Source organism: Anabas testudineus, chromosome 9 (genome assembly GCF_900324465.2).
Source record: "Anabas testudineus chromosome 9, fAnaTes1.2, whole genome shotgun sequence".
NCBI classification, from domain to species: Eukaryota; Metazoa; Chordata; class Actinopteri; order Anabantiformes; family Anabantidae; genus Anabas; species Anabas testudineus.
Window position 1 is genome coordinate 22095347 of NC_046618.1, and position 15327 is coordinate 22110673.

The 15327-nt window shown below is 38.9% G+C and overlaps 1 protein-coding gene across 1 annotated transcript in view; it reads right to left on the reverse strand.

Moving 5' to 3' along the window:
• LOC113151381 (protein unc-13 homolog B-like) overlaps window positions 1-15327 on the reverse strand; it is a 127471-nt gene that overhangs the window by 67644 nt on the left and 44500 nt on the right. Inside the window, exons 10-11 of the mRNA XM_026344353.1 lie at window positions 9252-9551; window positions 9057-9144 (exon numbers count right to left, since the gene is read on the reverse strand). Coding sequence (XP_026200138.1) covers window positions 9057-9144; window positions 9252-9551 — 388 coding nt within the window. The remainder of the gene's footprint in view (window positions 1-9056; window positions 9145-9251; window positions 9552-15327) is intronic.

Here is a 15327-nt window from a genome sequence, read left to right on the forward strand (position 1 = left end):
GGACCCTTTCATCCACCAGCTGCACTGTATGTGAACTGCAAAATGTACCAGCCACTTTTATATACTGAAGAGACAAATAGAAAAGAAACTGCTGGTTATCTGCGATGGCGGTTGGCAGAGCAGACAAATAAACATGACATCCTACTGGTGACTGGAATTAATTGCACCCCCTGGAGCATTTAACATGTGATATAAATAATTTCATCATACATTGAATTGTCCTTATTCTGAGTTAGGTTGTTGGAGCTGGTTCTTTCAAACAAACGTTAGACTCATGCAAGTTAAACGGAAGCTTCACTTTTAACTTTTGTTATTCTTCCCCCCTCTGCTGGTTGCATCCTGTTATTCTAACATAGAGTAAGGTACATGTTGTCTAAGGATGTGCTCCGTCACTATGGTAAACACAAGGCAGACACTCAACTCAAGGGAAGCGAATGGACAAACATCAGATTTAACACTGGTGTCCTGGAGGACATAAATGAGGACTCCTCCAATCCCTGCAAGTAACACACACACACACACACACACACACACACACACACACACACACACACACACACACACACACACACACACACACACACACACCGCCCACAGGCCTGATTTCCATAGTGACTTTCAACCAATGTCACGCAGCAATGTCGGGGCTCAGATCCCTCGGAGAGGTGGTGTCGTTAGTATTCTGAACGAAATCATCATCGCTGAAAGATACGAGCCAATCTTTCCCTCACACTCAGTTTTTCTATTCATTTTTTCTATTTATGTTTTTCAGTTTTTCTCTAATTTCTCCTTTTCTGTTCTCATTTCCTCAGACCAGCTCTGAGCACTGAATAAAAATTTAAACGCAGGGAAACTGCAACATGGGTTAAGTTAAATTGTGTTTAGCTTAAAATAAACTGAAAGCAAATGACTTTTCAACTTATTTCCCCTTGTACTCTTTTAATAATGGGTTTTGTAATTTTATGTTAAATTAGCATTTTAATGACTGTACTTTAGTCTTCAACAGAGAAACAAAAACAGTTATTGACCAAAAGTAAAGCTTTTCTACATTTATCTTGTCTTTTATTAAATGTTGGGTTGATTTTTAAACTCTGCAAAAACATAAAGAAATGCAACTGTCAACCAGCGTTGAATTATTGACAATTTAAAGCTATTTACAATAAAAACAACAGTGGAAGACTGTGTCTATCAAGTATATAACATGGAAACCAAGCAGCCGGTGATAAATTAGTGCAAGGATCAGTAGCGAGGTGCCATCATGTACCAGTCAACGATCGGGACCATGACAGAGAAATGGAAACAGAAAAAGCTAGAAAACCTTTTCATAAACAAACACCATACTGAACAACTTCCCAAAGAGTTTCTGATTACATCCAGTTTAAAGATTGACTCACTTATTTTCTTGTCAGAAAGAAGAAGATAAAAAAAAAAAAACTCCCAACTAATTGCTAATGTTTTGAATTTCAACTTCACATCTGAGTGACTGAGATAACAATTTCTTCACCAACAGCAGCCACAGTAGCTCTGAATGCAACGAAGCTGCAAGACTTGTCGAGCGTTTTGTGTTTACGAATCACTGCAGTCGCAATCACAGAATATTCATGAACCCCTTAATAAACTGTATAATATGATGGCAAGAATCTCAGTTTATAATAACAGCAACAGAACCATTTGGACCAGATTCACTTGCAAAATTATTTTAAAATGTCCTGAAATTTTGCTGAAATTACAACATTTTTGGCATTTAGCAAATGCGGCTTATCAGTAATTACTTTGCACTTTCTCTGTTTTTTCCCTCCCTACTTATCTTTCTTATACAACTTCATCTGAACCTTTGAACAGGTTCAGAGGCGGTTCGCTTCCTCCATATCCAATTATCTCTGCATGTCCCTCAGTCGATAATGAGTTATCACTCTGCTCCACCCCGTTCCATCAGCTCTCCTATTTTTATTTTCATTTGTACTACTTTCTCTGTGTTTCCCTTGATCTCACTCAATTTCATTGCTCTTTGTTCTTCCTTCTTTAATGCATATGATGCATAAACAAAGTGTCTGATCTGATGTAAAGACGATTTCAGTTACTGTTGTTCTCTAAACATCTCTGCTATACGGGTGGAGATGATTTGTGAATTGTAAATACGAGGGCACAAGGAGACAAAGAAGTGTGTGTTTGTGTGTCTAAGGCTGTCACTGAGCAAGGCCTTTCACAACTCAAAAGATGCAGAGGCAGGAAAACAAAACAAAAAATGGATTTTAGAAAAGCTGAATATATGAGTCAGAATCCTCATAATCTCAAACTAACTCTGAGGAAGTTTCAGGACTTCTACTTTCTTAAACTTATTTTATTTATTAATTTAACAGCTCCCTCTATGCAGCGATCATAAGGCTTCTCTGTGCTTCCACGTAATTCTGAACATTTCTTGAGGCTTTCACAGAGAAATAAATAATCAATATCTCGTTCTCTGCATAGTCATAGAAATGCTCAGCCTCTAAAGAATATATGTACAGTTATGCAAGTGTAAACGTAAACATGTATTTTTATTTTCAAAAGAAAACCACGAGTTCTGCTCATGTGATTTTTTAGCAGGTGAACTTTCAGGCCTATGAGTTCTGAATCTAAAGTTGAAACTGCTGTATTGTGACTGTCACAGCCTCCAAGGAGTTGTGGACTCATGTGAGCCACAGCGTCTCGTCCTGCTCTTCATGTGCTCTTCTTTCTACTCCTCATCTTTTCATCTCCTTTCCCACAATCCTCCCTGACGTCTCCTCCCGTCCTCTGATATTCGTTTTGATGTCAGCAATCTCATCTCTTGCAGACTTTCTTTGGCTAGGTGCAAATATGAAACTTATATACTTGAAAATAAATAAATAAATAAAATAAGGTCCAAAATGACATATACTTTTTGTGTATTTTCTTATTTGGTGTTCTTTCAACAGTACAACCTCAAATCATTTTATTGTATACAACAGAATACAATGACTAACTATTAAGCAAAATAACAACAAAGCGACTACGGTGTTTTTTGTCCCACTGTGTTTACACCTCTTCTTTTACCAGGCTGTATGCTCAACAGTTTAGGGCCTCCGCTGTACTATTTTCTGCTTCATGAGATGACAAAAGTTTTCAATAGGTGAAAAGTCACACGTACAGTGGCCAAACCAAACTAACTGCCTCCTTAAAAGGTGCTGTGGTACTGTTAAGAAAGAGGGAATCAATATACAAAAAAACAAAAAATCTATTTTTTTATATTTGGCATACCCCAGGCATCATATACAGTTGATCACTTACAAGTCTGCTGCACAAGTAAAACACCATCTGCTTAAATTGCAGCATCACAGATGCACACATTTAATAGATAACTGGTGTATCGCTGCTGTTGACGATCGCATCTGGAGTTTGTCAGTGCAGTAGTATGGACAAAGACCAGATTTTCACTTAATGATTAGCGGCTGATTCATTTTTTAACTTTGTCTGTGGTGCACTGCTCTTATTGCTCTGTGTGCTGTGAGTATCCGGCGATTAACTGATACTAATATTGAAAACATACACGATGTGTTACAGGAGCACCACAACAGATTCATTCATCAACAGTGGATTAATGTTTTATTTTAATATACTCTACTGGTAGCTGTTAATTATTCAAATCTAAGACCTCTTCATAAATTATTTATTTATGTATAATATATTTACTGCAAAGTAAATTAAACCTTTTCAGGCTTTCACCTACCCCCACAATCCAGATGATGTTTGACAGAAGACAGAAGTGAAGTTGTTGACTACAGTCAAACCCAGCAGGGATAACTGGTACGTACATTTTCTAATTACAGTAATAAAACTAAAATGTCAAATAATGTATGGCTACAAACTGGTAATAGCTTACATGAATATCCTACATGAAGCTGAATGCACCTTCTGCAGGATAATCAAACATAGATTTTAGGTGGTGAGTAACTTGTAAGAAGCATTAAAGCACAAAAAGTAAATACTCTGTGTTGACATTTGTTGATTCAAAAGCAGCAAACCCACACATCAAGATGTGGTGATCGTCTGTTGTGGATTTGGATGCCTCCCGTTATTGCTTTCTTCTGCCCCTTCCCTTTCGTTCCCAAACCCCTCTGCAGTGGCATGTTCATGATAATTGTTGCTTCCAGAGAGGTTTTTTTTTTTTTTTTTTTTTGTTGCAGTGAGAAGAAAAGACATTGGCCCACTTTCCGGGTCATGTGTAACATCCCTTAGTTGCCTCCTTTATCTCAGCTCATGTTTAAATTGCTCCAGTTCTGTCATGCATGTCCGAGACTAGAACCTTCTTTTCAGACAAATGTGCTTATTGGAAAATGAAACTGCAGCGTAAATCAAACAGACTGAAGTTTTCCACTTCTCTGGTCATTTACTTGTCTTGTGTGTCTCATTTTAATGAGCTGCTCTGCCTATCTTCTGAGTTTGCAGTACATTATATGGCTTGCTGCAAACCTACAGCGCACATGTTGTGAGACCTTAACGTAGCCCATTCTCTACCTGATTATGTTGTTGAGGAGTAATGAGAAGACTAATCCTGTTTGCAACAGAGTGGGTAAAAACAGCCATCTATGTGCTAATCACTTATGCTCCACTATAATTACTCCACAGCTTCATTAAATTAAACTCAAACAGTTAACTAGAACTCTGAAAAGTATAATCAGAGCCGTCAGTGGAGAGGTCTGTCGTTTCCACACCAATCAAAAAAGCTCCTAATTAGATGGAATTGATTCGTCTTTTTAGCAGCAGTCATCTAAAATGAAGAATTCTTAACTGAATCTTTCTTTCACTGTTGTTTAGAGTGTACAGTAAGTCTTTTATTCCTTTGGGTCATGTTAAACAGAGGACAACATTTATTACTACTTAGATCAGGGAGAACATCTTTCATTCAGCCTCCATACAAACAAATGTTGTGGCTTCACAGTAAGTAACACACTTACTGTGAGTTATTCACTAGTGAAATGTATTTTCACCCTTTATGTTAGAGTGCCTGATGTGATGTGCTATGGTACAAAGTACTGTATTTAACAGCACTGAAGAATAAAAGGAATATCACTGACATCCATCTGGACATGCCTGCAACATGTTGCCATCAATCAGACACTGATAAGATCACTTGAAAGATCAGAAAAGCACCACGCTAACCAGGGACAGCTATAGCGGTTTGTAGCGTCAACACAGACCTCAACTTTGAGCAATACATAAGACAGGGACTAGAGTATTTACTGTGCGAGCACCCACACCTACCACCAACTGCTGCAATGGCACCCTGATCATAAACAAATATAAGGTTGTGTTTCCATAGAAATGTGACATCGTTGCCATGCTACGATATTAGATACAGAGACAAAAAGGCTATTTATGTCTTTAAGGGGATAACTACAGTACTGACCAGTAGCAAACCTGGATCTACTGTGTTGTTCAGATTAGAGTGAGATGGTTAGACTTTTAAAAAAGAAGTAATTTCAATCATGCTGTAGCATAAAAATGAAAAAATTTGAGAAAATAAAGGAAGATAGATTTTCTTTTATTGGTGTTCAGCCTATCAAATCTGTGTTTCTGGATTTTTGGACATTTAGAATATCCTGCAGCATCTTAACATAATAAATTATAAAAGGAATGTCAAATATTCAAAAGAAGACATGAATTAATTGAACTTTTGACAAACAGATGTTTCTCTCAAACCAAAATAATTGGCTTTCTGAAGAAACTGTTTTTGGCATGTCAATTATAAAAGGAAGGAGGAAGAAAAGAGATCCAGGCTCAAAACACACTATTCACATTTAATGGAAAGGCAATGTTAAACTCACAGAGGACAAACTTCCTCTATATTCCTTTAGAATTAAACACTGGTTTTGTTTAAGCTGTTTAGATTATTGAATTGTGCATCATAACTGTTTCAACCTAATTTTAATGGTAATATTTAAGTGTATTGTTATACTGGACATGCTGCTTCAGCAAATACAGTCATTAAAATGCTGTTGAAGCAACAGATAGGAGTCCTGTCTTCTGTGGAAAAGTCATTGCTGCTCTCCCAAAGCAAACAGGACTTAGAGCTTGACCTAAAACACCACATTAAGAAAAGCTGGTATAAAACACCAACAACGTGCACACAAGCTGCACTCCTGAGATGGCGGCCTAATGAGCCTCCAACAGCAGAGCGCTTGAGTCTTGGACAAGATCAAAAGGGGGGCATTTAAACGAAATGATCATTGCGGATAACAAGCTCGAAACAGGATGAAGTAATTATGCTCATGGATTTGTGTTTAAGTGGCAGCAGCAGCAGAAGCAGCCTTTTCACCTGTATGGTGGTGGTGGTGCTCATTGTGTAGGTGTCTTACATCTGTTTAAGATCAGCAAAGCAGCCGAGCAGATGATACACATTCCCAACCCTCCGCAATACTGTCCCTGTTCGAAAAATTAGACAGTATCTAATTAGTAAAGAGTTAAAAAAAACTGAGGAGCACGTTTGATAAATTACTGTTTCTTTTACACTGAGGCTGTAAATGGCCAAGTTCAGCTGATCTGAATGAAACGCAGCTTATGACGACCTGATATCTTGAGTGAGCGAGAGCATAATGAGATGTAAGGTGTACTGATGTAAAAGGTTTCGGTCTTTAGAGGCTCCAGTTCATCTGGCCTGTTACACATTTAAGGTTAATTAGTTAAAGGTGTATTTGAGCACTCTTCCTTCTGAATAAATGAGTATTGGACGGAGTGTCCCTTTAAAAGTGCTTGTAAAAATCTAAATAATCAGCGTGGGAGATTTTTGGCAATTAAACCTTCTGACTCTTTTGACACATACAGTATAAAATAATTTATTAGGCCTGTGTGGTAAGTAAATGGTTGGCTGCTTAGCCAGCGAATGGGAGGAGACATGCAGTGAGCCAATAAATTCACACAGGAGGGAAACAGGAAAGTAAAATGTGAAACGTTATTGATCCTGGTTTCCAAAAAGCAGAAGGTGATCTTTTTAAGACTACGGGCAAAGATCATCTTCATCTTAAGATGCTCTCAGGCCTTTAATCTTCTGTTTTCATCTTGTTCGTATGATAGATCCAAAGTGGTGGTCTCTCTCTCTCTCTGGTCTCTCATTCGAGTCCTGTTCTTCCTGGACATTATTTCACAGCCACTCTGGGCAATAATAAATCAATTTTAGCTGCTGATTGAATTTCTTTCCCTTTCTTTATTCAATATTTTACAGTCATGCTGAAATGTTATTTGACTTTTTAGAGACAAATAAAGACACACTAATTATTACTATATATATATATCCCTGTAGAGATGGCAGCTTTCTACATATGAGGAAGATTCATATTTTCTACAGGTATTACAATAGTTTCAGAACAGTTACCTTTACAGCTCCTTTATAAATCTTTACACTGTAATTTCTCTGTTCTTAATTGTATTAGGTACCCTCATATTTGTCTATTGAGAATGATTGTTTATAAAGAGTCATGTGCAGGTAGATGGTCCTGCAGGAGTTGATTCATAAAAAAATTAACACTTTATTGATCCCTGTACGTAAATGATCTTTTATCTCAGCCCCCTGTCAGACAGTCAGTTTACAGGCTCGTTTACTGAACAACAGGGATTCATCAACCGGCTCAAGGACAGTTCAGCACAGTGATGGGATGTCAATACAGAGTCTTGAACCCACTTGTCCCCCTATTCAGTGGTGGCCTGACCTACTACTGCCACTCTTGAGATTGAATTCCTCTCAGTGGTTTCTTTGTCGCCCTTTACTCCCTCAGAAACAAATGATAAGTTTAGAAGCCCAGTTCATTAGATTCTAATTTAAAATTTAAAAAATTGATTTTAAAGGGGATATTTATTTGTAAAAAAAAGTGGTCTAGGATACATGGGTCGGGGCTTAAAGCCAACTATAGCTATAAATGAGTGATTTCTATAAGACCAGCAGTTGTAACTAGTGTTACTCACCACAAACCATTTTTTAGTTTCTAAGAGTGGGTTTTAGAATAGTGAAAGTTAATAATATGTTCCCAACTAGATTAAAATTAAATTAAGGGTGGCAATTATACATGCAGTAGTGAGGGTTGGTTAGAATAAACCTCCAATGAACATGAATGAACCAACATGAACATGAAATGAAATTCGAATTTCACCGGGGCAAGATGGGACGACAAGCAGGCAATGTTTCAAAGTGTAGTTCAGGTGTAAAGGGACTCAAACAAAGAGCAGAGTCTTCAGCTACAGGTTACAGGTGTAGATCCTACCCTAAAAAGCAATGTGCTGGAACATACTGCACGTTTTCAGATTCTCTCAACAGAGAGCATGAACCCTTTTTAAATCATTTTCACATATGTCAAACACACAACTTATACACAAACATTTAGCTGCAACAAGATTATTTCCCCTGTTTGATATGTAGTACATTGGATTTGTTAGAACAACACAGAAAAACAGACAATGTTAGCCACATAATATAATAAATAAAACACAGAGAGAGAGAGAGAGAGATAACACATCAACATAATCTGTTCTTCAAAAATACACTGAAATAAAAAAAAGATGCAAAATAAAATCCAAGAGAAAGGCCAAATGCAATAGTTAACATTTACATCAACTGTAAACAACTCAGACGTGGTTGATTCTATAATTTAAAGATCATTTTAATTCGCAGTAGCGTATCTCGAAACTACAAACCTTCTGTAACAGTGGACAGCTGGATCTAAAGAGGACAACACTGAAAAGGTTTTTTTCCAGATCAAAGTAGAAATCCTTAAGGAGCACAAAATTGATAAGAAATTTCTGAGACATGACTTGAAACTCAACCAACCCACAGGGATAAAAGTAGTAGAGAGAGAATAGAACAGCAATGCTGCTTGTGTTGTCTGTGCATGGGATTTTATTGATTTAATAAGAGTTGTTTGTGTAATCATGAACTGTACCCCTGTGTGGAATAAACGCAGTGTAGTAAAATTCAAAGGTATACGTCATGTAATTATGTATATGACTGTGTAAGAAAGAAAGAAACAGAGAGAGTAGTTGGGGTGAACAGGTAAAATGAGTCTTCTTACCTCGAGGAGCTGCACTCGCACTTTGTTGTATGCTTTCAGCCAGCGAACCTTAGATGGAGAGCACGGTGGAGGGCCGTCCTCGAAGAAACTGAGAAAGATGAAGCCAGCAGATCAGTAGGCTCAAAGGAAAAGGTTTTAAAGAGATGGAAGACCATGCTGAATGAACCCCTAGTAACATTTACATAGTTTACATACCATGTACTAGACTGATTTCTGTTATCACGGTTGCACACATCTGGTTTGGGAAAGTTGACTGAAGAGTCCTTCAAATCTTTATTGGAACCAGGCTCTGGTAGTGGATGTAGCTCTTTCTCAATCTCTTCTTCATCTTCTTCTTCTTCCTCGTCCCAGGTAGATTGCTGGCTGTGGAGAGAGGGACGAGGGCCGCTGGGGTGGCAGGACTTTGGATCTGGCCGGTCCTCAGGCTCAGAGCTAAGCTGGGAGCTTGCTGGGCTCAGGTTGCCTGATGAATCAAATCGACTGCTGTCTGGTGGACTGTAGGAGAATGAGAATGAATTGTTAGATGTGGCTATTTGGGTAATTAAAGAACAATGGCAGAATTTATTGTTTGATTCCAAAATTTGAAATAAAAAAAATAATTTAAGTGAAATTCATGTTTTTCCAAAATGTCAATCTGACTTAAAAATATGAAAACTATTAGAGGAAAAGTAAAGGAAATAGATTTTAGAAAGGAAACAATGGAATTTAATTACTAAAACAGGTGGTAAAACTAAGGGTAAAGAGATTATCATCATCACGAAGACAACACAAAACAAGGAAAACGAGGTTCAAAAGGGTAAGTGGGATGAATAAAGCTTAACGCAGAACAATCACACTAAGAGAGGGCTGCAATTATCACTGGAAGGTCTAGAGCCTTCTCAGAGACATCGCTGTGCGGTCAAGCTGTAAGTTTAAGGTGTCAGCAGACTGTTAATGAGACCAGCTTTTACAATTTCTCTCATACTGTGTGAGTAGAGAATAAAGAAATAACATTGAAAATCTACTAATGCATGTGCCACACAATGATAAATTGACATTAATCATAATTATTTAAACATTTAGCAAGATTGAAACTGAAATATTAAAAACTTCATTTGAGCAGTAGGGATACGTTTGACCTGGCTGATAAAAATAATAAGTGGCTCACTTAATAGGTACTGTGTGGCTGTTAAATGATTGGGATTACTAAAGGAGGAAAGCGGCCCCATGATGGCATTGATTACTTTGTCTTGGTCATAGCACAAATTACTTCTCGCTGTTTCTTTTTTCCAACCGTGTCCAGCCTGCTTTTATAGCATGAATTGTCACAGCATCATAAATCACTTTGTACTTCTACTCGGGTAGTGTGTATACTGTATATTCTGAAAAAAAAATCATTTAAATGAATCTAAAAATGTAAAAACCTATATAAGTGCATAGAATTAAAATTGTAGGTAAAACTGGGAACGGGAACGGGAAAAGGAAAAAGGCAGATTTAAATAATAAATAACTGATCTAAATAAGAAATATGCTAACTGGGGAGAGAAGAGGAGGAAAGGTGCAACACATTTGTCTACATTAGTATGATAAATGATCACTGTCATTTATCATTAAAATTGCACTAGCCTTTTTGCAGCTTCCTTTGTCAAGAGGTCCTTTAGTTGTTCTGTGCCCAAATCTGCATGCACCATGTCCTGTGTGTCAACTTCCCTGTTATCTACCTCACAGGGTGTGATCTCTAACTGGGGTTTATTCAAGCCTTCTGCAAAGGAAACTGAATGGGAGGCGGGACCAGACTGCAGTGACTGTGCTAAGGTTTCACTGCTTCCTGTTTTTGAGGTTTCCGTTGGTCCTTCTGTATCACTGACATCTGCACTTTCTGTTTCTCCAGATCCCGTGGAAAGTTTCTCTAAGTCTGGCTCACAAAATTCATTTGTAGATTTTGGACTTTGAGTTTGAGGTTGAGCTGTGACTTCCAGAGGGGTGGACTGAGGTTTGGGAGAATCTGAATTCCCAAACACTGAGCCAAGTTTCATGCCAAACACAGATGAAGCAGATGATGGTCCTTCATTTCCAGTTGGCTTCTCATCCTGGAAAATACCAGCTGAAAGGGTTTTGAGCCCAGAGAAAAGACCACCATCTGATGGTGGTTGTTGAGTCTTCATAGGTGAAGATGAAGTGGAGGAGAAAAGGGATCCAATAGATGATGTGCCTTCAGTAGCTACAGACATAAAACCAAATTTAGACGAAGCCAAACTAGGTATTTCAAAGATGCCTTTGGTTTCAGGACCTAAGGGTGGTTTATCTTTTTCAGACATTCCAGAAACTGGTGCCTCTAAATGCTCAGCATGACCATCATTCCCTGCTTCTTTCTCAGTGAAGACAGTGTTCTTAGTTGATTCATTCTGAGAATTTCCTTCGGCCTCGGCTTTGTCTTTTCGTTCGACGTCCTCCACTAACCCTTTTTCAGGGACCTCAGAGCCATCACTGTGAGTGACACGTTCATCATCAGATAAAGGTGTCTCTGTATTTATCTTTTCATTGCTCTCAGATACTGTAACAGTTGCAGAATTATCCACTTGTCCTGACTGTGTGCCAGACTGTTGAGGTTCCCCAGATTTTGTTGTCTCTGAACCTTTAAATATCCCAAACAGGTCACTGGTAAGTGACTCTGTGGCAATGCTACTTGGAAGACCAAAAAATGAGCTTTTCTGCTGCTGCTGCTGTTGTTGTGGCTGATGAGGAGCAGGTGATGATCCAAAAAATGAACCAGGTGAACTTGAAAAAAGTCCACCAACATTTGGTGATTTGCTTGAGGTATTTGGACTAGAAAACATAGACATAAAGCCAGAAAATGGAGCTGTATCTGGGGGCTTTTGTGGTCCTGGCTGTCTTGTACCCCCCATTCTTGGTCCTGCCATTCTTGGGCCGGCCATTCTTGGTCCTGCCATTCGTGGTCCTCCCATCCTTGGCATTCCCATTCTTTGTCCTGATGGGCCTGGTACTCTGGCCATACCAGGCCTGGGCTGTAGTGGAGGACTTGCAGGTCCCAAAAACAAACCTTTTAAAGGCCCCACAGCTGGAGATGGCATGACTTCAGGTAGGTTGGTACCCAAGGTTTTTTCTTCATCTTTTATTGAGACCACTGCAGCAGATTTAATAGTTTCAAAACACTTCTCTGATCCATGTGTAGGTTCTGTCCTAGTTTCTCCAAGTTCCAATTTTGCTTTAGTTGGTTCTTTCGTAGTTTCATCAGACTTATGTTTCAAATCTTCATCATATTTTTCTAATTCTGAAACTAGACCCACCACTGATTCTGCAGAAGGTTTATCTGGTACTAATATTACTGAATCCTCTGCAGTTGCCTCTTGAGTAGATGTTTCCACATCTGTTTGTTCACCACTGACAACTTTCAGAGGTTCCTTAGTTAACTTTTCTACATTTGCAACTGCTGTTTGTTCTTCACTGGAAACTTCAAAAGACTCCTCAATTGATTTTTCCACATCTGTAACTGTTGCTTGTTCTTTATCAGCAACTTCCAAAGGCTCCTCAGTTGATTTTTCCACATCTGCAACTGCAGTTTGTTCTTTGTTAACAACTTCCAAAGGCTCCTCAATTGATTTTTCCACATCTGTAACTGTTGCTTGTTCTTTGTCAACAACTTCCAAAGGCTCTTCGTTTGATTTTTCCACATCTGTAACTGTTACTTGTTCTTTGTCAACAACTTCCAAAGGCTCCTCAGTAGATTTTTCCACATCTGCAACTGCAGTTTGTTCTTTGTCAGCAATTTTTAAAGGCTGCTCAGTTGCATTTTCCACATTTGAAAAAACTGCTTTTAGAGCCTCCTCAGTTTGTTTTGCTACATCTGGAATTGGTATTTCTCCTTCAGTTACAGCTTTCCAGTCCATATGTTCCTCTCCAATCCGATCTTGTGATCTTGTGTTTTTATCAGTATAATCTATAATACTTTCTGATGTCTGCATAACGTCAGTTTTTTCTGATAAGCTTGTGATGCCAACTAAACCAGTTTCATCACCCATGCTTTTAATTTCAAAAGAATCAGTATCTAACTTAGGAACTTCTTTCTCAGCATCGACTGCATTTTTAGTGCATGATTGTTCCTCCGTTGCTAGTTTTACAGCTTGCTGTTCAAGAGGTCTCTCTTTCTCCATTAGATTATTGGTCACATTTGGTGTGTCTATGATGCAACCTTCAACTGCAACTGAGGCACTTTCATCACTAGAAAGCTGTTGTTGAATTGTGGCTTCTTTCTCTTCCTCTATATGTGTATCTTTTAGTGGAATTAAATTTTTTGTGTTTGAATCTTGACCATCCAGGTATGACTTCTCTACTTGAGAAGGTACATTTTCATTCACTGTGTCTGGGAGTTTAATTTGTTCCACGGCAATCTCCTCCCTTACAGGGGCAGGTATTTCTGGCTCTGGTTTGGTTTCCTCCAAGAAAGTCTTTCCAAATAGGCCAAATCCAATTTTAGATTTGTTACTATCAGATGTACCACCAAGTGAAAAAACAGATGAAACTTTGAAAATACCCTCAGAATCAGAAGGTTTAGAAACTGCTGGATGTGCTTCTGATGCTTGCTGGTTTTGTCCACTGAACATTGACAAAAGTCCTTTTCCTGAGGGCTCTGAGGCTCTGGGTTCTGGTGGTGTAACTGTTGGTCCTGATGTTTGTATTCTAGGTCCAGTTTGGGGCTGGGCACTAAGACCCCCCAACTTGGAAAACAAACCTGCAGCAGAGGTTTCTTTTTGTGTAGTAGAACCTGGGAGGATTCCACCAAAGATAGAAGATCCAGTGGTAGGTCCTCTTGGTGTGGTATTACCCCCAGAATTAACTCGGGGACTGGGGGATTGTTGAGGTGCTGATGTACCAAACATAGAAAACAGGCCTTTGCCTGATGGTTCTTTAGGTGGTGGACCTCTAGGTCGCACATTTCCAACAGATGGACCTCTAGGGCCAGATGGCGGCTGACTACTGGATCCACCAAACATAGAGAATAAGCTTTTTCCTTGGGGTTCTTGTGGGGTTGATGATGGCAGTGTGTCTTTGGATCCTGTTGAGGATGGGGCATTTGGCCCACCAAACATTGAAAGTAAACCTGTGGCAGGAGTGTCTTTGGTAGAAGAACCAGGCAGAATGCCACCAAGTATTGATAATCCAGTTTGAGAGGATGTCTGCTGTGGGGTTGCAGTTGAGCCACTAAACACAGAAAATAAGCCTTTACCTGGCTGCTCATTAGTCTTTTCAACTTCTGGCGGATGAACTTCGACAGCTAAAATATCATCCTTGGATGTTGTGATTATATCTTTAGGAGGTTTGACAGAACTGGGCTGAGAAGATCTTTCAGTTTTGTCATGAAGCTGCTGAATTCCTTCAGGTGATTTTACATCTGATGCTGATGATACTTCCTTCTGTGACAACTTATCAAGAGATTGAACTTCTTCAGGCAATACAACATGTGAAGATGTGATTTTTTCTTTATGTATCACATCTTCAAGACTTTCTGGACCTTCTGATGGTTCTACCACTAAATTTGTATCTTCAACTTGACAGGCTAGGTCACCAACAGGCTTAGTTACTGCATGTAGTGATATGTCTGGAGCTGTTGATTTTCTGTCTGTAGAAGACTGTTGAGTTGTTGTACAAGTTTCAGTGATCTCTGGTTTTACTTCACTAGCTTCTGCGAGGGTAGCTTCTCTAGCCAAACTATTCCTTGTCAGTGTGTGCTGAGAGTTACGTTCATCTGTCTGTATATAATCTGCTGTAGGCAGTGACATATCTGGTGAGACGGTCTTGACTTGTCCTGATTCAATACATGTCTTAGTGCTATCGATGTCTGTAGTCTTAGTTTCCTTAGACATTTCAGATGGTGCAACATAATCAGGTAAAACTTCCTTGCAGTCTGCTGCTGTTACTGCAATAGGAGGGGAATCTTCACTGAATTTTGGAAGTTCAGACTTGCTACACTGACTGAGTTCATGTTCATTTGTCTCTTCTTCTGGTGAACTGGCTGCTGAGACAAAAATATGGGGCAGTCTTACATATGGTTTTTGATCATCTGGTTCTTTTTCTGCATCATTGGGAGTCACATCTGGACAGTTAATGCCAATGTATATTGACTTCGGAGGATTTATTTTCTCCTGTGATATGTGAGCTACAGAAGAGGCATCACTAAATCCAGTGTTGATACTGACAGATTCCATGTATTTAGTTTGTTTGGTTTCCTCTGGAGTTTCCTGCTGTGATATGTCTGATTTAGATAAAGCCATGT